Raw genomic sequence first — 19,773 nt, 5'->3', positions numbered from 1 at the left:
ATTTGAAGGATGTGGAGCAAACGCTGCCACGCAGCTCCCCAGTTTGTGCGCTTTACTTGCTGCTGATGGACTGTTTCACAGCCCACTATTCTGTGTTGGGGGTCGGGTCGGGACGGGACGGGTGCTCCATTTGCACGCTCACCTTGTTGTAAAGTGGGGGAGGGGTTCCCTTCCTCCCTAATCTCACCATGACTTGGCCCCCTTCAATTCCCCGCTGGGTGGGAAAGGAATGTGGCGTAGCACGGCGCGTCGGCGGCACGGTTCACGGCAGCCCTCGGTAGGAAGCGAGGCCGGCCGCCGCACGTGTGGGACCCGCAAAAACAAAGCCCTCACCCCCATACTTCTTGGGAGGAAGGGTACAGCGTTGCCGTGGAAACAGACTACAGCCCTACCCCCGTGCCGGCCGGCCGGCCGGCCGCAGCAGATGGTGACGGTGCAGCTATGGCGGGATTTAGAAGATCTGTGTAAAATCACGCCTCTTAGTTCAGTTTACATTCAGGCCACAGCTAAAGATGTTACTCGTCAATGACTTTTCAAATGAATGGCTAAATCCCTTCAACAGACCTTTTTCAGGTCGTGTATTCCAAATTTGAAAACAAAGGAGATCGCCAAAGCGATGATCAAAACAATTGTGGTGCCTCAACTGTGGCTGGCCTTTGTGTTCCATTTGCTCGACGTTTTGTTTGACTCGCCTCAAGGCGGCCCGGCCCGTTCAAAAGTGAACCCAGAGACACCCTAAAGCAGGGAAAGCGTGTGGATGGAGCGCCGTCCCGTCCCGTCCCGTCCCATGGGCGGCACCGTCTCTCTCGCCTTACTTGGCCGTAGAGTTGCGGAAAAGCTCAACATTCACGTGAGAGCCATGCCAAACTTGACATTTTGGATGTCGGCCTCGTGAAAGTTATTGGAGGGTTGCGCACTTGGCTGTGTGTGTGTGTGTGTGTGTGTGTGTGTGTGTGTGTGTGTGTGTGTGTGTGTGTGTGTGTGTGTGCAGCACATTACTCAACTCTGCAGCTGTCCACATCTGGTATGGAGCATTGCAACATTGCACTCTGACTTGTTTTCTCTCCGGGGGCCATTTTGAAAAGAGAAACGTGCAGTTCTGCTCTTGCGAACAAACCGACTCCTCACGTCTAGCGCTTTTTTGCACTCCTCGGCGGAAGTGTGCCAGTGAGAGTACAGAAAAAAAGAAGCGCCAGCCTCCGGTCCAAAGTTCAGCGCGCCTCGACTTCGGAGCCGGGCTACCGACTTTGAATCGCACGCATTGTCGCCGTTTGATCAGAAGACAAGCGGCGTTTGTTTTTCGTGGCTCTCTCGTGTCTGGGCGCTGAGGTCACAAAGTTAGAAGGCTCTCTCCTTTTCAAACGTAGACTTTCTTTTGGGGAGACTCCTGTGAAATGACACACGCTTTCCTCAAGATTTCAGCCAGTGCGTCAGAGAAAATCGGAATGAAGACATGACTCACGTCTTCCCATGGTGGGATTTGAATCCATTGGCTTGGCAAGCAGAGCACCAAACACACGCAGACTTTCATTTCCACTTCACACGACTGAAAGTCATGCAAAAAGTGGCGTGTAATCAATGCTCCTCTCGCTAGATAGTGGTGACAACCGCCAGCTTGCACCAAATAAATCAAAACAAAAAAGAAAAACGGCCCCACCGACTCTGCGGATTAAAAAGAGCTGACAAGACAATTTCAAGCCTCTGAAAACAATTTCAATGGTTTGGGAAGGGAATTTTGCAACGCCATCACCACCGAAAGAGTTCCCACAAAGACGAGAGTTTCGCCATAATATGGCCCGGGAGTTGGATTTGATTGGTTCATTTGATTCATAGCGTTTGCTACTCTTGTTGTACCTCCCTCCCAAAATGTAGCACCACCTGTTCTGTCACGTTTTGCTAAATGAGGTGCTGAGACTCTTTCACAGATTGTGACGCTAGCGCATGACTAAGCAGGCCGACAGGATAGATAGGCTGGAGAAAGGGGGAAAAAAAAAAAAAAAAAATTGAAAAAAGTCATTTGACTCATTTTCACAGCCGACAGTTTAGCAACATTTAAAAACGAGAACAAAACGAAGCAAACAAACACATGGAATCACTTTGGAGGTCCCTCTCACTACATCCAGAAAAAAAAAAAAAACCAGATGCTCATGCTGATGCTCCAGACCTTTGTTTATTCAGCGAGCGGCTGCAAAATATTGCGTGTTGACATTCCAGTGCAGCGATCCTGTCCGAGTGGAGCAACGGCCGTTTGGCGCAAACAAATCACACCTTGGAAATGCTGCCTGTGACTTTGCATTTGCACATTTGTTCTTTTGGAATTCTTTCACCCGGCCGGGATGGTCACTTTTTTGCAACTCATGCAGTTGATGGGACGTTTTTCCAAACATTGCTTGTACTTCAAAAGAGTCCATCATTTTTTGCTTGGCTTTGCCAGGTGCCATCAAAGAGTCCATAATTACGCTGTCATTGTTTTGTTGGCATTTGCCAACAGCTTTGCCAGGTGGCAGCCATCAAATTATCTTTTGACCTGTTTGACAACATTCTTGCGACAACAACGCCCATACGCATTGCATCTCTTTTCATTTGGAGAAGCGCACAAGACAAAGAGACTTGTTGTTGTGTTTTGGTTCGGTTTTGGGTGGTGGGGGGGCTGGCTGACACATCCCATGTCGGGATTGCTCAAGGCTAAGATTGCGTCAACCGCAAAATTGTCTCGCTGGTTGACTGCAATTTTGACGCTCATCGCTCATGCGTTGACTGCGGGCGTTTTTCATCAATGGACTTTGGACTCCATTTTATGACATATTGTCTTGGCGGGTCCATAAAAAAGAACGAAAGCTTCTGCAGCTTCTTCTCAACGGTCTTGATTCCTTGAACGATTTGGACGGGTCGATCACGAGGCGGAGAAGGACACGCGTCGACGGCCTGACCTTGGCGAGTGGGGGGAAAACGAAATTCCAACTGCTCCTCCTTGAATCAACCCGAAAGGCGCTGTCGTTCTATTTGTCAGGAATTTAAAGGAATCAACAGTGGTATCAGGTGCGCTTGGTGACAAAGAGGGATTTTGTTTGCCGCTTTGTGAATACAAGTCGTTCTTGTCACACCTCCAGCGTGTCAGTGATTAGTGTCTCGCTATTTGTTCCCGTTGGGCCCCATGACTCAGCAAAAGATTCCAGTTTGAGCAAGCTGTTGACAGGACACGCATGATCGTTGCTTCCATTTCCCCTTCTTGCACTTTAGCTTCCTTTGCCATGCTGCCTGCCATCTAGAAATCGGAGCTCGCTAGACGCCCTCTAGTGGTATGCCAAGAAAGATCCTTCGGGTTTTTGTAACTCAACCCAAAAATGTTCTTTGTGATATGTTCCTTGCAGCCCAACTTGTCGAAACACAGCGTTTTCGTTTATGTTTTGTTTGTGGAAGATGAATTGAACACGCAAACCGCACCTGTTTTTATCCACCTAAGAGGAGCGGCCATTTTGCACGACTGTTCCTCCTATATTGCACACATGTAATATTTGTCCTTGTTTTGGATAGTAAAACTGCGTGAAATATATTACAACTGGAGTTTCTTTCGCATCCTTTTCCAGCATCTCATTTTGGCACGATTGTTTTGTTTTGCCGCTCGTAAAGCTAACGAGCTATCATTTAGAGACAGTTTCAAACGGCAAAGGTTACCTGATGAACAAGTCTATGACATTGCGAATCAATCTGGATGAGCGAGCAACTTTTATGAGGATAACACCCGTTTGCTGTTTTCCCTCCCTCCATGCCAAAATGCTTGCATTATGAAATCTTTGTGTGTTTGTGTTTACAAAGGCCTGCTGTGTTGGCTTATTTGACAGGAATGGCAACTGGTCCAGAGAGCGAGCGCCTTTGTCAACGTGACGCCGATACCTATTGGCTTTTCTCCTCCACAAGCCGTCCTCTGTTTTGGACGCACATTTCCGTGGCTGCTTTCTGCACGTGTTATTTTAGCCCAAACTGGGAGGCCGGAAAATTCCTCGGTCGGCAAACGCGGTTGACCGTGATTGCGACGAACTTTGCGAGCATCAAAGCGGCGGCGGATCGGCTTTTAGAGGAAAGTCAAAGACGATGTAACGCAATCCATTGCGTCTTCCTCTGAATGAAGGAATGGAAAAGGAGCCCCGCCACACACAGTGAAATAAAAGCACCGCGAGTGAGCCTCCCCGGAGGGGCGATTCCATTTGACTTTTGGCCAGAGAAACAGGACACACACACCCTAAACTGCATGGTCAATTGGGGGATAGGTAGCCTACTTGCAGACAAACAACATTCGCACGTAACGATATTTGATGGTTTCTGCTTGCAGGAAAGACGAAGCTCTTCCTAAAATGTGTCATGCCGTTAAGCGTTATTGACTACTGCCGCTCTCTGGCGGAAGCGGGAAACGCAACACAAAAATGAGAGCTCTCATTAACATATAGTATCAACAGTACTGTAAAGTGGAAAAAACAACATTGTTCGGATACAACAAGACACGAAAACGAGATTTCTTTTTGTTCAGCTTAAAAGCCGCGTTGGATTTTAAGAAGGCGCGGCCAAGCATACACGTAAGCGGATGTCATGTTGCTATGGTTACACGATACCGTGCATACAGCTCAAGCTCGCCCCACATTTCTTGTCGAAAGTCGTCTATTACACGCTACACCCCATCCCGCAAGACAGTCAAGGTAATTGGTGATGGTTAAAAGGCTACGTTAACGCAGAGTAAGTTTTATAAAATGACCCCGAGAAGGGAATTCTCTGGGTATGTACGATGACGCGAGCTAGCGGCGGGCGGATACAAGCTAATCGCAGAGATTACGACTGTTCTTGCAGCAGTGTTTCCGGTTTTGTTTTCAAAATAAATAGAATTGACGGGCTGCCTGAAGCCAAAAGCAATCAAACCCCATCCATTGATGATTACAAGTTACTCGCGTCGCGCTGTTACTTTTATTCGATGCGCATATCAAACGATTCGGGACTAGTATGTGATCTTGCGCGAGGATCGTTGGCTGTTAATTTGAAGGGGTGACGCTGAAACGTCAAGTTACATTCAAACCAATTTTGACCTCGTTGCTCTTCTCGCTTTCTAATTGACGTGTCAACTCATGTCTTTCGATGGCTCTGTGACTTCCTCGCCAAGGTTGTCATGTCCGCCATGTCCGGCGACCTCGCTGCCGTGTGGGACGTGGCGTTGAGCGACGGAGTCCATAGGGTCGCCTTCGAGCACGGCACCACCACCGGCAAGAGGGTCATCTCCGTCGACGGGAAGGTACATTTGCGCAACATATGATGAGAAGGGGGCGGGCTCAAATAGTACCTTGAACTTTGTTTTGCTAGGAGGTGCTGAGGCGAGAGTGGATGTTCAAGCTGGTGGGCAAGGAGACGTTCACGGTGGGCAAGCTGGACACCAAAGCCACCATCAACATCGACGCGGTCAGCGGCTTCGCCTACGAGTACACGTTGGACATCAACGGCAAGAGCCTGAAGAAGTACCAGGAGAACAGGTCCAAGGTGACCAGCACCTGGCTGCTCAACCTGGACGGGATGGATTCCAGGGTGGTCTTGGGTGAGTGCCTCCTCGTACACTGCGTCTGGGGTGACCACGCGACTGCCAGGACTTATCGTCAAGTGATGGGCGAAACATCAGCGTCCCTTTCTTGTCTTGCAGAGAAAGACACCATGGATGTTTGGTGTAATGGACAGAAGATTGAAACTGCAGTAAGTGCATTTATGTTGTCCCCCCCCCCCCATTTAAATGATGTGATATGCTTTGGTCAAAATACTGCTAAGGATTGTGCGAGCCAGCCAGCGCTTGAGACCTGAGAGCCCGGGCGGGGTCCTGTAGGAATATAAAGAAACAATTTCAAAAGCGAAATCTAGAGAGCGGGCGGAGCGCCCGTAAAGACAACGGAGGCAGCGCGGCGGCGGCGGCGGCGGGCCTTTGTCACTTCCAGAGTCAATAATCAGAACACAAAAAGAGTTCCGTATTGTTTGAAGCAAATTCCAAAGTCAGTGTGTGTCCACTCCAAGGGCGAGTTTGTGGACGACGGCACGGAAACCCACTTCACCCTGGGCGAGCACAACTGCTGCGTCAAGGCGGTGAGCAGCGGAAAGCGCCGAGACGGACTCATTCACACGCTGCTGGTGGACGGGGCCGAGATAGCCGAATGCGCCGAGTGACCTTCCGTCCCAAATAGCCAGCCAGCGGCCAGCGGTCGGATGGGCCCGCTCTTTGGATCCCTTTGCAAAACACTGGAAAAACTCCATTGGGAAAACATGAAGATTATTGTGTGAATGCGGAAGAGCCCAAGACCAATCACTCTCTCCTTCTTTGTCCTTTCGATTCATTCCGTGTTTCTCAATGGATTCAAACCTTCCCGTTGCAAACGTTTCAAGCATTCTTTCTTCAGCATTTTCCACAGGCATCGTGTTCTCCGTATTGAGTAGTGTCAAGATTTTGGGCCAAAGAATCCACTGTTGGGCAGCATCCCATTTGATAGGCTGCTCCGTCACGGGTCCAAGTTTCGTGCGTGGCTTGGGAACCCCGCCCCGCCACTTTTCTTTTAAGCTGCCATTGCCGGGCCACTTTGAAACACGTCTATTGGACGGCGGACAGGTTAGCGTGAATCTTTGTGTTTTTAACGGCGACGGTGAAAGATTCCCACCCAGCAGTCGTGTGGAGTTACTTGAATCGTATTTTTCATAGTTGCCGTCTTTTAAAGTGAACAGAAGCTGCGTTAGTTTGACTTTGTAAGTCATTTCTCGTCAAGTAGCTGAGTAGCAGTTGATTTTGTTACGCCAACTGCAATAAGTATTTATTTCAATAAAAACGGAAGTACTGTACCATCAATTTATGTTTGACTTTTTCCGGACTAAAGCGTCCGTAACGTCTGTCCGCTTGGGCCTCCCTTGGCACGACCTTGCTTCTGGCCTTCTGAACTTTTCTCTCTTACTTCTCTTTTGATCGGAAATCTGAAGGTCTTCAGCGTACAACAGAAACAAATCCTTCCGTTTCAATACTTTTGGAGCCTTGTCTGATTGGCCAAGAGAGGGCGCCACTTTGCCGTCGTTTTGCCTGCCACAATTTCACATAAAATTTAAACAAATATATATTAGAAATAATAAACATCAAACGTAAAGAAGACGCTTTCGAGAAGTAACTGCTTGATATAACGAAAATGAACGTATTGCATGTCGTCCAAGGGCCTGCCAGGGAGCGCCATTGTGTTGCCAACCGTACTCCCTCGCGCTCTGCGGCAAGCACGAGTTTACCCCCCCCCCCCCCTTTTTTTTTTCTTTTTTCAAATAGTGGTGCACAGGAACCCCTGAAGACGTCATGTGGATACTAAAAAAGCTGCTGTCATGATTCCATGCGTGGATTCTTATAATAGAACTACAGCACAGCTGCAGTAGAGAGGGACACTACGTCATCCCGAGACTTATTTTGGATATTTTTGTTTTTGGCTTGGGAAGACTGCTTGTCCGGGACCACCATCCAGTTATCCATCCAGTCATCCATCCATCCATCCCGCTCTACGTGACTACCCCCGGCCGCTGGTGGATGTGCGCGTGAGTGTGGGAGGGGCCCAGAGCCGCCGCGGCTGCACCCCGCCCGTCTCGCCTCATTTGGACTGCGGGGATAACGGGCTGCAAGTGGGGAAGAAGAGCCAGCCATCCAGCCAGCCAGGCAGCCAGGCAGCCAGTCAGCCAGCCAGCCAGCCAGCCAGCCAGCCAGCCAGCCAGCCAGCCCGCCAGCCAGCCAGCGCATCTTCCTCCTCTTCGGTGCTGCTCTTGCTGATTTTGCCTCTGCGTCAAAGGTAAGCGCGATGGCTCCCATGCAGTCGTGTCGTGTCGTGTCGTCGACGTTTGCATGCATGCGTCCGTCCCTTGGCAAGATTCTAATCGAGCGTGGAAAATGACGTAGGGAATTCCCACAGCAGTCCAATAGCCATGCATGGCATGCATGTATGCATATTGCATGCAATGCATGCAAGGCGCACATGGATGGAGAATGATTCAAGTTGGGGGGTCGAGTTGTTGCGTAATAACCATTTGAACGAACGCCCAACGCATACCTTGCTTCAGTGTCTTGCCTGAGTGCCGTAGTCATGATAAATAATGTGGCGTGCGTGCGTGCGTGCGTGCGTGGCAGGTAAACAAAGATTGAAGGGGTAGCCAACCTGTGGATGACTTGTCAGGGAATCATATGCTCGTCCTCGCGCCAAATAATATTGGAACCGCGAGGCCCAGTTGAGTTCAGGGGCCACATTCCCTCCAATTGGATCTGGAGCGGGCCGCACCATGCGGTCAGTCACTCGGTCGGTGCACGACTTTGCTGTTGATTTGGCGCAATTCTCAAACAATTGCTAAATTGTTAGGCAGTGAGCAGATGACCTTTCAGTCACAGCCATTTTCCTTTAGAATGCAGTGCCCTAACAAGCTGAGCACAATTTCAACAATGTTTATGTCATGTCGCTTGTGTCGTCGTGTGAAGAAAACACAAAAAGCGAACACCAAATGCAACCTTTGTCAGCCTGCAATATTTACAATGGGAATTTTCGCAGAAATATCAGATGAAACTTCATTTGAGTTGCGAGCTTGTTCTCAGAACAAATTCGACAAGTACGCTCTTAAATGTGCCGGGTCAAAAAGGCCTGTTCCATGTCAAATTGAGTGTTCCAATTCTACGTGGTGCTGGTCAAATGTTGGTTTCGAGCCTTGCTTCGAGCTTCCACGTGACAGGATTACAAATAGAGAGAGAGTTAGACTGACAAAGTCGGGTGTCAAGTGTCAAGCCTAACCCACTTGACCTTTGCGTCGTCTCCCGCAAACAAAAGCAAAAACAAAGAAAACCAAAATCAAACTAACGCCAGCTAGCCAGCCAAAGCAGACGGTGACATGGAGTCGCCGTCGTCATCGCAGACTCACAGTGGGAACCCTTGAGGGGCGACTGCGCTGGAGCAAAGCTTCCCCAAATGTGCTCTTCTTGCTTCCTCCGATGGCCAGGGTTCAATGCCCCCCCCCCCCCCCCCCCCGGCTCCCCAAGGTGCCCGTCGTGTCATGCAACAAAGTGCTGCAGTCACCTCCAGCACGGCAGCTAGGGATCCCTCCCCGGTCTCCACCAAGGAAGGCACAGTGGTGCAATTCATTAAGTGGCAATCAATAGAGCACAACCGCACTTTGGCCTGCAAAAGCACCTCAAGGCTTTTCCAAATGTGACAAAATATGCTCCGGGCGAGTTGATTTGGAAACATTCCAACTGAGAGCAGTTTAGAGTTTTGCCGCCGCAGCTTCATCGCTCGCTCGGATTTGTCCACTCTCTCCAGGTGTCTGGCCGACACGTGTTCTCATCAGCGCTATTTTTAGATTGTCATATCAATCAGAGCCTCCTGTCATTTCCCCCGAATCAATGGGTAATCCGCAGCGGAACGGAGATTAAACGCACAAGCGGCGCCGATTGAGTGACTTAGTGGTGGGTGACTTTGTGTGTGTTGCTCACGTTTGATTTCTGACATTGCAATCATTTGACTTGTGCCACCCAAATAGGAAATGCTCTGCTTTTGCTTTTCTTTTGCTTTTCTTTTGCTTTTCTTTTGCTTTTGCTTTTGCTTTTGCTTTTGCTTTTGCTTTTGCTTTTGCTTTTGCTTTTGCTTGGCTCTGCTCTCTCCTGCCTGCCTGCCTGCCTGCCTGCCTGCTATTTACACTGCAAAAGTTCTCAACGTTAGAATTGCTTGTGTGGAAAGTCAGTCCAATTGCTCAAACTACTTTCATGGGTTCTCCTGTCCTTGCCCGTCTCCAGGTACTGACTGAAGAGCCCGGCCGGCTTTTAGTCAACGGCGCCATGGATCGTGAATAAAAGTCAAGATGCGCCCGTCCCTCGCCACGGCCGTCCTCCCGGCCAGGACCCGCACGCACAACGCCGTGCCCAATTTGGCCGTGGGGGGCCGCGAGCACCTCTCGGCCCCGCGGCGGCGCAGCCCCAACCTTCGGCACACCCTCAGCCCGGAGAACCTCCGCAGCCTGGCGGAGAGGGGCGGGGCCTCGCTGGACGCCGTGTCCGTGGTGAGCGGGCCCGTCGGCCTCCCCCGCGCCAACAGCGACACCGACCTGGTGAGCTCGCAGACCAGGTCCTCGCTGACCGCGTCCACCCTGGACTTTACGCTGAACCGGGGCCAGACCCTGGTCATATCCTGGGACATCAAGGAGGAAGTGGACGCCACCGACTGGATCGGACTCTACCATATCGGTAAGGCCGGCCGGGATTTGGTTGGGGACCGGATTCGATTTGGAAGGTAATTCTGTCCGCGATGCTAACCGGGCTAGCGTACGTAGTTGCTCTTGAGAATTGTGCTTACAGGGAAGAAGGAGTGAGTGCTGAACAAGGCTATCAATCTCTCTGACTGGGCTGAAAAGTAATACTCGAGTAAGAGTGTCCAACAGGCACATTTGTCATGGAGACTCTCCTCCAAAAGTATCGCAACGCAGAGGCAAAGTCCTTTCCTTCCTCTCGCTGGATGGGATCGAAGCAAGCACTTTCAGACTTTCAGCCTGTAACCACGTGAAAAGCTGTCAGCTCGCCGTCGGGTGCCGTCCGGTGCCATCGGGTCACTCGATATCGACGACGGAGGACTTCATTATTGACGCCGAGGTCTCCACAGCCGACCGTCGACCAAGCAGACATCGGATGACGCCTTTGCTTGGTCGTTGATCCGAGCGTTAACTATGTCAGCGAGTTCGACTCTTTGCAAGAAAAATACAAAGATTGCTGTCGCAAACGGCAAGAGTGAGACTTTTCGTGTGTCTGACTTTTTTTTTTCTGTTCCTGGAATGTCTTCACGTGAGGGAGCAATTGGTCTCAGGTTGTGTTCTGGTCTTCGCAGATGAGACCAGTCCGTCAAACGTGTGGGATTGTAAGAACCGAGGGGTGAACGGTACCCAGAAGGGGCAGATCGTTTGGAGGCTGGAGGCCGGGCCCTACTTCATGGAACGTGAGTACCTGAGCTTCACCGACCGAGACGCTCGACTGGCAGCATCGATTCTTTTTGCTCTTCTCACAGCGGAGACCAGGATCTGCTTCAAGTACTACCACGGAGTGAGCGGAGCTCTGAGAGCAACCACCCCCTGCATCACTGTGAAGAATACGGCCGTCCTGGTTTGTGACAGGGGGAGAGGCCAAATAACAAAGACAGCCATCCGTGATTTGGACCGTTCTTCACTCGTTTAGGTGGAGGGTCTGGCCGAGCAGGTGGGCGTGGAGCATCCTCGGAAATTGATAAGCTTCACCTTGACAGGTGGGTTGGTTTCCTCCCTAAGCCAAAGCGCGAATGAAAGCGCTCGCTGTCGGCCCACAGATCTGCGTGCCAGCGGCCTGAAGAAAGGCATGTTCTTCCATCCCGATCCGTACCTGAAGATGTCCATCCACCCGGGCAAGAGGAGCGTCTTTCCCGTCTTCAGCCACCACGGGCAGGAACGTCGCTCGGCCATCATCGCCAACACCGTCAACCCCACTTGGCACGGAGAGGTAGGTCGGGCGGGGCAGCACCATAAGGCTGAACCCCTTTTTTTTCTCTCCTCAAAGTGATCTAACCCGAGCCCGACGCGGGCGTCTCTTTGCAGAAATATACATTTGTCGCCCTGATGACAGACATCCTGTACATTGAGGTGAAGGACAAGTTTGCTAAAAGTCGGCCCATCATCAAGCGCTTCCTGGGGCAGCTGACCATCCCCGTGCAGCGGCTCATTGAGAAAATACCCGGGTAGGTGCTCAGCCGCCAAATGGGAGCATGCTCTAAAAATGAATGGCGTGTCTTGCAGAGTCCAGCCCGTCACGTTTCCCCTGTGCCGCCGTCTGCCCACGGAGCACGTCAGCGGACAGCTGCAGTTTAAGGTTGAACTCACGTCCACCGGACCTGACGGTAAGGAGCCAGATGCCCCGTGAATAATAAAACAATCAATCGCCCCCAAAGGATTCATAATGCTGATATTAAGAGTCTCCTTTTGCCCAGGTGCCTCTCCGGATTCCATCATTGGCCTTTCCACCTTCAACGGAGCTCCGGGGACGCCTTCGGACGACGAGGACCTGCCTCATCACCTTCCGGGAGTGCTTTCGGTAGGAAGCTCCCCCATCGGATCGCAGAGTCCTCGGGGTATCTGGGAAGCCGAGGCGGCGGTGGCGGCGGCGGCGGCGGCCTACCCGGAAAAGCAGCTGCTGCTCGTCCGAGCCGGCGGGGCCAGGTTTTTGGAGGGCCACGGCGAGTTGCTCCAGAGGTCTTTCAGCGAGGGTCTGGATGCTATCGAGGCCCCCAAGGGGCCCGGCGAAAGGCCCTTGGGCGCAGCCTCGCCAAAATTGCGCTCCAGCTTCCCCACGCACACGCGGCTCAGCGCCATGTTGCACATCGACTCGGACGAGGATGACGAGCGCTCCGCTTTCGGAGAACTGCCTCCCATGTCGTCCCCGCTGCTACTTAACGGGGATCCTCCGGATACGAGCGGTCCGGATGAAGACGTGCCGTCTCCTGGGCTGCGAGCGGTCCTCGAGCCGTCCGGAGACGACGAACCGGAGCGGGCCGGCACTCCGGAGGCGGCCCGGCCGGTCCCCGAGGCCGAACGGGATGACCTTCTGGAGGCGGAGGTATTCTCCGAGGCGGAGGAAGCGCCGTTCGCAGAGACCACCTGCCGCCAAGCTTTGCCGGAGGACGGGGAGGCCCTGGAGGTGGGAGGGGGACCCAGCGAGGAGCCTTCTTCCGAGGTGGACACGTGCTCCATGGCCACAGCCCGGCAGACGGTGGCGTCGTCGTCAGATAGTTGTCAGGTCACCTTGACCACAGCTGTGGTGAGTTTCAACCCAATGATTTTTGTTTGCTAGCTCAACTTGATGGACTTTTCAAATACTTTGTGAATATACTCGAGTAGTCGCCGCAGATGGTGTTTCCTTTTCCGATCATTCCGCTTGTAGGAAGCGGAGAAAGGGGCCGATGCAGCCATCGATCCAGGGGGAGGTGTGATGGACGCCACCCCCCCGCCGCCGCCGCCACCTCGCAGTCCGCCTGTCCACCATGAAGATCGTCCCGAGGCCCAAGGAGAAGCAGCGGCAGCAGGAGCAGCTTCAGCTCGGGCGTCCGAGGAGATAGGCGAGAGAAAGATGAGTCTGCAGGCAGCGGGCGCCGTGGCCCAAGAGGCGGACGGCGACCAGTCCAAGCCGCACGACGAGACGGGCTCTGCCAAGTCTGAGCAAGTTAGCGCCGAAACAGACGGGGAGGAAGGTACGGCCAGCGGCCAGCAGGTCCCCAAACATTTTGTCAATCTGCAAATCCTCCGTTTGTGGAGCGGCTGGCTGCGTTTGTCCCTTCGCAGGAACGCCCGTCAACGGCCATCCGGTCCGGTCCCTTCCGTCCGTACGGCACGATATTCACCGTTACCAGCGAGTGGACGAGCCTCTGCCGCCGAGTACGTCTTGATGTACTTGAGCATTTCCATCATTGGTTTGTTTTGCGTATCGTCGGGGCCGCTCAAATGTTCTGTCGGCTTCCGGTCTCGATTGCCATTTCCAGCCTCCTCTCGGATGTTGTCGTTGCGGATGTTTCACCGACTTTTGCTCGTGTCCTCTCAGACTGGGAGGCCCGGATCGACAGTCACGGCAGGATTTTTTTTGTGGACCACGTGAACAGGACCACAACCTGGCAGAGGCCCACCGGACCCCCCGCGCCGCAGGGTCTGACCCGCTCCAACTCCATTCAGCAGATGGAGCAACTCAACCGCAGGTATTGCGGTCGTTTTTTTCTTCTCCCTTCGGGGCCCCGTCCGTCATTGATATAGTTTGCTGCGTTTGCCCTTTTTTTCCTCAGGCCCAAAATGGACTGTATTTCTTTTTGTTGATGTCAGGGGACTGTGACGTCGTCACCTTTTTTCTCCTTGACCTCTCGGTTTCTTCTTGGAATTTCAAGCTGTTGTTTTTTTATTTATAGCTCACACTTGCCATTGCTGATTGCATTTTTAGATACCAGAGCATTCGAAGAACCATAACCAACAGCGATAGACCAGAGGAAAGCCCTGCTGAGCTGCTCCCGGAACCAGAACCAGAAGCTGAGCTCATTCCTCACTCCATTTCCGGTCCGTTTGAACACGCCCATGACCAGACAAACAATCGGCGGCGTCATTCATGTAAGACTTTTTGTTCTTTCTTTCTCTCTCTCTCTCTCTCTCTCCTAGAATACAGACGAGACAGTCTGGTGGGTCACTCCAGCGGTCGTTCCCGTCTGTCGTTGCTGCTCCAGTCGCCCAGCGCCAAGTTCCTGTGCAGTCCCGACTTCTTTACTGTGCTGCATTCTAACCCCGTCAGTGTCCACCGTCTTTGGGGGTCTTGAAAGCTTTCTAAGGCCGTGTTTCTCTCTCGTTCAGAGTGCCTACCGCATGTTTACGAGCAACACCTGCCTGAAGCACATGATCAGCAAGGTGCGCCGAGACGCTCACTACTTTGAGCGCTACCAGCACAACCGAGACCTGGTCACCTTCCTCAACATGTTCTCCAACAAGCAGCTGGAGCTTCCCCGCGGATGGGAAATGAAGCACGACCACACCGGCAAGGTGGCTGGCTGGCTGGCTGCATGCATGCATGCATGGATGTGTCTTCCAATTAGTTTGGTTGGACGGGCTGGGCCGGGCCGGGCCGCGCCGGGCCGCGCCGGGCCGGGCCGCGCCGGGCCGCTCGCTCTTGCCAAACTTTTGGAGCCCCTAAACGAGTTTGCCTTTCACCCCGTCAGCCCTTCTTTGTGGATCACAACTGTCGCTCCACAACCTTCATCGACCCGCGGCTTCCTCTCCAGAGCTCTCGCTCCACCGGGCTGCTCGCCCACCGCCAGCACCTGAGCCGCCAACGCAGCCACAGCGCCGGCGAGGTGAGTTATCCCGGAGTCGTGTCAGCGCATTCCCGCAATGCGTCTGAACCTTCAGCAGCTCCTTTTGCCGCAGGTGGGCGACGACTCCCGGCAAAGCAACCCGTCCGCCGCGCCGCGACCTTCCAACACCTTCGGCGGGTCCAGTCGCTCCGGCCAGTACCACGAGCCGGTGCCCGTCGGTGCGTGGGCCGCCGAGGAAGGGCGCCAACGCCGGGCCCTTGCCATGACGTGTCTTTCTCGTTGCCGTCCTCCAGCGTACAACGACAAGATCGTGGCCTTCCTGAGGCAGCCCAACGTCTTTGAGGTGCTGCAGGAAAGACAACCGGAGCTTGCCAGGAACAACTCCCTCAAGTAGGTTCCGCCGCCTGGCGCTCAGTCGTCGCCGTCAGCCAATGGCCCGCGCTTGTGTGGCTCGCAGGGAAAAGGTGCAGTTCATCCGCAGCGAGGGCGCCGTCGGGCTGGCGCGTCTGTCCGGGGACGCCGACCTGGTCATGCTGCTCAGGTTGGTGCTCGCTCGCTCGCACGCACGCACGCACATGCACGCACGCACGCACATGCACGCGTGCACGTTGCAAATGGGCTGGTTTTGTTTTTTTCCCCCTCTGTCCGCAGTTTATTTGAAGAGGAGGTGATGTCCTACGTGCCGCCTTTGCTCCACCCAAATCACAGCCTGTCCTCGTCTCCTCAGAGTTCCCCGGGTGAGAAGACGCGTGGCTGGACTTTTCCCCCTGCCTGCCTGCCGCCTTTCCCTCTCCCGGACCTTTCCCTCCTTTTTCTCCGCCAGGCACCCAACGGGCCAACGCGCGCGCTCCCGCGCCCTACAAGCGAGATTTTGAGGCCAAGCTGAGGAACTTCTATCGGAAACTGGAGACGAAGGGATACGGGCAGGGCCCCGGCAAAGTCAAGTATGTGCAAGTGAAACACGATTCATCGATTGCCTTCATTTGTTTTCTGAAGCAATTGGTCACCCAGGCTCATCATACGGCGGGACCACCTCCTGGAGGACGCCTTCAACCAAATCATGTGTTACTCCCGCAAAGACCTGCAGAGGAGTAAACTCTACGTCAGCTTCGTGGGCGAGGACGGGTGAGAGCAAATCAACGGAGCGTCGAAAGCCGCGACGTTAGTCACCCCGTAGCCGGCGCCGGCCGATGGTCGTCACCCCTTTGTTTTTGTGCAGGCTGGACTACAGCGGCCCCTCCAGAGAGTTCTTCTTCCTGGTGTCCAGAGAGCTGTTCAACCCTTACTACGGCCTGTTTGAATACTCGGCCAACGACACGTACACGGTCCAAATCAGCCCCATGTCGGCCTTTGTGGACAACCACCACGAATGGTTTGGCGCCGCCGTTTTGCAAGTGCCGCTCATTGCGGCTCGTGGAAGTGAAGACACGTGCGTTTGCGTGTCTTAAGGTTTCGTTTTAGCGGGCGCATTCTGGGCCTGGCCCTGGTCCATCAGTATCTGCTGGATGCCTTCTTCACTCGTCCATTCTACAAGGGGCTGCTACGCATGTAAGTCGCGCGTGCACGTTTTAAACCCGTGCGACTTTTGCAGGGCCGGCCGCTTAGCTTCACGCGGGTTTTCTTTTGGCGGCGCTCGTCCGTTGACCGCAATCCCATTTGAAGCGACGGCATCGGGGCTCGTTTCGTTTGGATCTCGCCGACCTTGTTTGTCCGCATTTGCGCCGGCCTGATTGCAAGCCGCGCATGATTTGTATTTCAAAGCGCACAACCTCTGGGATGTTTTACGATGCTTTTCTTTTTGTACTTGTGCAGACCGTGCGATCTGAGTGACCTGGAGTTCCTGGACGAGGAGTTCCACCAGAGCTTGCAGTGGATGAAGGACAACGACATCGAGGACATGCTGGATCTCACGTTCACTGTCAACGAGGAGGTCTTTGGGCAGGTGCGCGCTTTGAAAATGGATAGAAAACCGCTTTGAGTCATTTGCATAGCTATAAATACAACTGTCAAAACAAACCACTGTAAAAAAGTGGTGAAGGATAAAACGTTGCCCAGGTTAAAAAAAAAAAAAAAAGTCGTAAATATTTGTGCCGTAACTTCCCCCAAAGCGGGTCGGTGTGACTCGTGTGACGTTGCAGATCACCGAGCGAGAGCTGAAGCCCGGCGGGGCCGGCATCCCCGTGTCGGAGAAGAACAAGAAGGAGTACATCGAGCGCATGGTCAAGTGGCGCATCGAGAGGGGCGTGGCTCAGCAGACGGAGAGCCTGGTGCGAGGCTTCTACGAGGTACCGCCGCCGCCGCCTTCAGAAGCCACCGCATCCAAATTCCAACCCTGTGCCCCCTTTGCCATATTCAGGTGGTGGACGTGCGACTGGTGTCGGTGTTTGACGCCAGGGAGCTGGAGCTGGTCATCGCCGGCACGGCCGAGATCGACCTGGCGGACTGGAGGAACAACACCGAGTACAGAGGAGGTCAGCTGGCTTCCATAGAAGCAATTGAAATCATACCCAAAACACCATCCAATACAGACACAAAAACAATCATCATGGAGAAACGTCAAAGCTAAAAAGCGAAAACTGTGAGTAACTAACGTCCAAATTTCATAATGCGGCTCTGTCTCGCCGCTCGCTGTCCTGCGTCTGCACGGCACGCTGAGCCTTCAAAAGATGAAGGCATCGGAATCTCCTTATTTGTTATTCCTCTGACTCATGCTCCCCCCCCTCCTCTCCTCTCCTCTCCTCTGGCAGGTTACCATGACAACCACCTAGTGATCCGCTGGTTCTGGGCAGCTGTGGAGAGGTTCAACAATGAGCAGAGGCTGCGCCTACTGCAGGTGAGGCACATGCTGCCACCCGCTGGCCAAAAGCCTGTACCGCCTTCGACAAAACAAGAAGAACGGCCGTGGAACGTCTTCTCTCCCGTGTCCTCTTTCCAATGTAGTTTGTGACGGGCACGTCCAGCATTCCTTATGAGGGCTTCGCCTCGCTACGCGGAAGTAACGGACCCCGCCGGTTCTGTGTGGAGAAGTGGGGGAAGATCACCTCCTTACCCAGGTAGGAGCACACCATCAAGTCAGCCATTTTGCTGGACAGGTGGGCCGAGCGCAAACCTTTGAGCCATGTGTCACTTGTGGGGCTGGGCTGTATTCTGTCTGAAACGTCACCCAAACATGCCAACTCCATCTACCTGTGCGTCCTCCAGAGCGCACACTTGCTTCAATCGGCTGGACCTGCCGCCCTACCCGTCCTTCTCCATGCTCTACGAGAAGTTGGTGACGGCCGTGGAGGAGACCAGCACCTTTGGTTTGGAGTGACCCACCCACCCACCCTAACACACACTCACACACACACACACACACACACACACAGTGACACCCCCCCCCCCCCCAGCAGAGAGAGAGAAGAACCCCACAAAGTGCTTTTCCAAAGCGTGGGCACGATGATGCGAGCCGCCCTGGTGTATCTGTTGGATTGACACCTTCACGGCAGCCAACGACGCCGCCCCTCCAGAGCCATTTTGCGCATCGCTCCTCTTTCACAGCATGGACGAATGACAATATTTCGGGCCTTTGTGCTCCAGGGCAAAGGTGACGCGCTGACAAACACGCATTTGCTTTGAGACCCAATCAACATTTTGCGAGCGTCCCTATCCCCGTCGGCTAGCCCTGTGTCGTTGACAGCCGCTAGCGCTCGGAGGACCAAAGCGTTTCCTCGAGCCACCGACCTAAGACTGGTGCGACGCCGCTCGCTACTTTTGCCTCGACAGCATGCCATGGAACAAACAGACTGTTGCGTCCGCGGCGAAAAGCCCTTTGCTACCGTCGCCGACCAAAATGTTCCTTCTTTTTCTACGGGGATGCATGCAAAAGGGAAACTTGAGTGTGGCCGAGGACGGAGTAGCTAGCTGGCTAACTAACACGGACGGCGGCGGCGTGTGCCGCCAGACGCCGAGGCAAGACTTTTGAATCCTCCCGTGCATGTGAGCGCTTCTCGGTGGGCTCCGTGAGCCGTGCCGGGGGCCGCGAGATCTGCGGCGGCGGCGGCGTGTTCTCGCTCGATATCGCATGCTCGGCTCTTGCAAGACACTGACTGTCCTTACTCGCTTTTTCTGCATGACGATATTGTTATCAGGAAAAAAACCAAGATGAAGGATGAATTGTTGTTGTTTTTTTTCCATCGTGGAAATCACTGCGGTGAGGCCCTCGCGCTCGACCCGACCGACCGAGGCTCGAGAGTAATAAGGATGGGGTGCTCCGCTGCTCTTCCGCAAAAGTCACTTTGAATGAGCTCTGGCAATGCGCAATGTAGTTTGAATGCGTCTCGTCTGGCATGTTACCACAAAACGTCACTTTCCGCCTATCTCCATGGTTGCGGCTCATCGCCAGTCAGACGGCCATGAACCGATAGGGCTGTTTTGAGAAAAGAATGTATGTGGACCATGTGTGCAGTCATCGTGTTTGTCTCTTATTTGTACATAACTGTAAATGTACAGCATATCTGTCCTGTTGTGTGTACAAATATATATTTTGCACTGAATGTACCAAAGGGGCTCCACAAGTGGGCCTGCTTCCAATGACTCCTTTGAGTTTGTGGGCCGGCCGCATTCAATCCAATTAAGCTGAGTGGGCCCAGAATGCCAATTCGGAAATGAGCAGGAAGCTCGGACTGAAAACGTCTGGGCCGTTTTGCTTAAAGTCACCATTTTAGAGTCCATATGGTTATTTGCAGGAGTCCTTGAAAAACCTTATCTTCTAGATTTTGCTGCCAAATTGGAACCTTATGTCATTGACAGGTAAACAAAGAGAAATTGCTCAACATTTTTGCGTCATTGGGAAAGGCACGGCAGTGAGGCTCGATGACACAGGAAATGTCGACGGCTTTAAATCCTACAGTGGTTTTTACACAACGTGAAT

General features: G+C 53.2%; 2 protein-coding genes across 4 annotated transcripts; both read left to right on the top strand.

Annotated features, from left to right (window-relative positions):
* Positions 1-4,581: 4,581 nt before the first annotated feature.
* On the top strand, positions 4,582-6,856 carry faima (Fas apoptotic inhibitory molecule a). Of its 2 annotated transcripts, none has more exons than XM_037239868.1 (5): positions 4,582-4,691; positions 5,147-5,275; positions 5,344-5,572; positions 5,675-5,724; positions 6,037-6,856. In XM_037239868.1, the coding sequence occupies exons 1-5, from the start codon at positions 4,593-4,595 to the stop codon at positions 6,184-6,186; spliced, it is 657 nt and encodes a 218-aa protein (XP_037095763.1). In that variant the 5' UTR covers positions 4,582-4,592; the 3' UTR covers positions 6,187-6,856. The 2 variants fall into 2 exon arrangements, with proteins under 2 accessions (XP_037095763.1, XP_037095764.1); XM_037239869.1 differs by having other exon boundaries at positions 4,597-4,728.
* A 439-nt stretch (positions 6,857-7,295) lies between these two features.
* Positions 7,296-19,396, top strand: hecw2a (HECT, C2 and WW domain containing E3 ubiquitin protein ligase 2a). 2 transcript variants are annotated; one of them, XM_037239710.1, is made up of 30 exons: positions 7,296-7,823; positions 9,806-10,252; positions 10,887-10,994; positions 11,064-11,158; positions 11,231-11,297; positions 11,358-11,527; positions 11,623-11,762; positions 11,821-11,921; positions 12,012-12,838; positions 12,962-13,268; positions 13,360-13,452; positions 13,616-13,766; positions 14,003-14,115; positions 14,215-14,339; positions 14,404-14,589; positions 14,766-14,900; positions 14,974-15,079; positions 15,155-15,251; positions 15,319-15,402; positions 15,513-15,598; positions 15,685-15,805; positions 15,873-15,986; positions 16,081-16,233; positions 16,311-16,409; positions 16,674-16,803; positions 17,000-17,146; positions 17,218-17,332; positions 17,609-17,694; positions 17,802-17,914; positions 18,063-19,396. In XM_037239710.1, the coding sequence occupies exons 2-30, from the start codon at positions 9,871-9,873 to the stop codon at positions 18,172-18,174; spliced, it is 4,563 nt and encodes a 1,520-aa protein (XP_037095605.1). In that variant the 5' UTR covers positions 7,296-7,823; positions 9,806-9,870; the 3' UTR covers positions 18,175-19,396. The 2 variants fall into 2 exon arrangements, with proteins under 2 accessions (XP_037095605.1, XP_037095604.1); XM_037239709.1 differs by having other exon boundaries at positions 14,959-15,079.
* Positions 19,397-19,773: the final 377 nt, after the last annotated feature.

The sequence above is a fragment of the Syngnathus acus genome, chromosome 21 (genome assembly GCF_901709675.1).
Source record: "Syngnathus acus chromosome 21, fSynAcu1.2, whole genome shotgun sequence".
Taxonomy (NCBI): Eukaryota; Metazoa; Chordata; class Actinopteri; order Syngnathiformes; family Syngnathidae; genus Syngnathus; species Syngnathus acus.
Note: the sequence above shows the minus strand (reverse complement) of the source record. Positions and strands in the feature narration are given on the sequence as shown.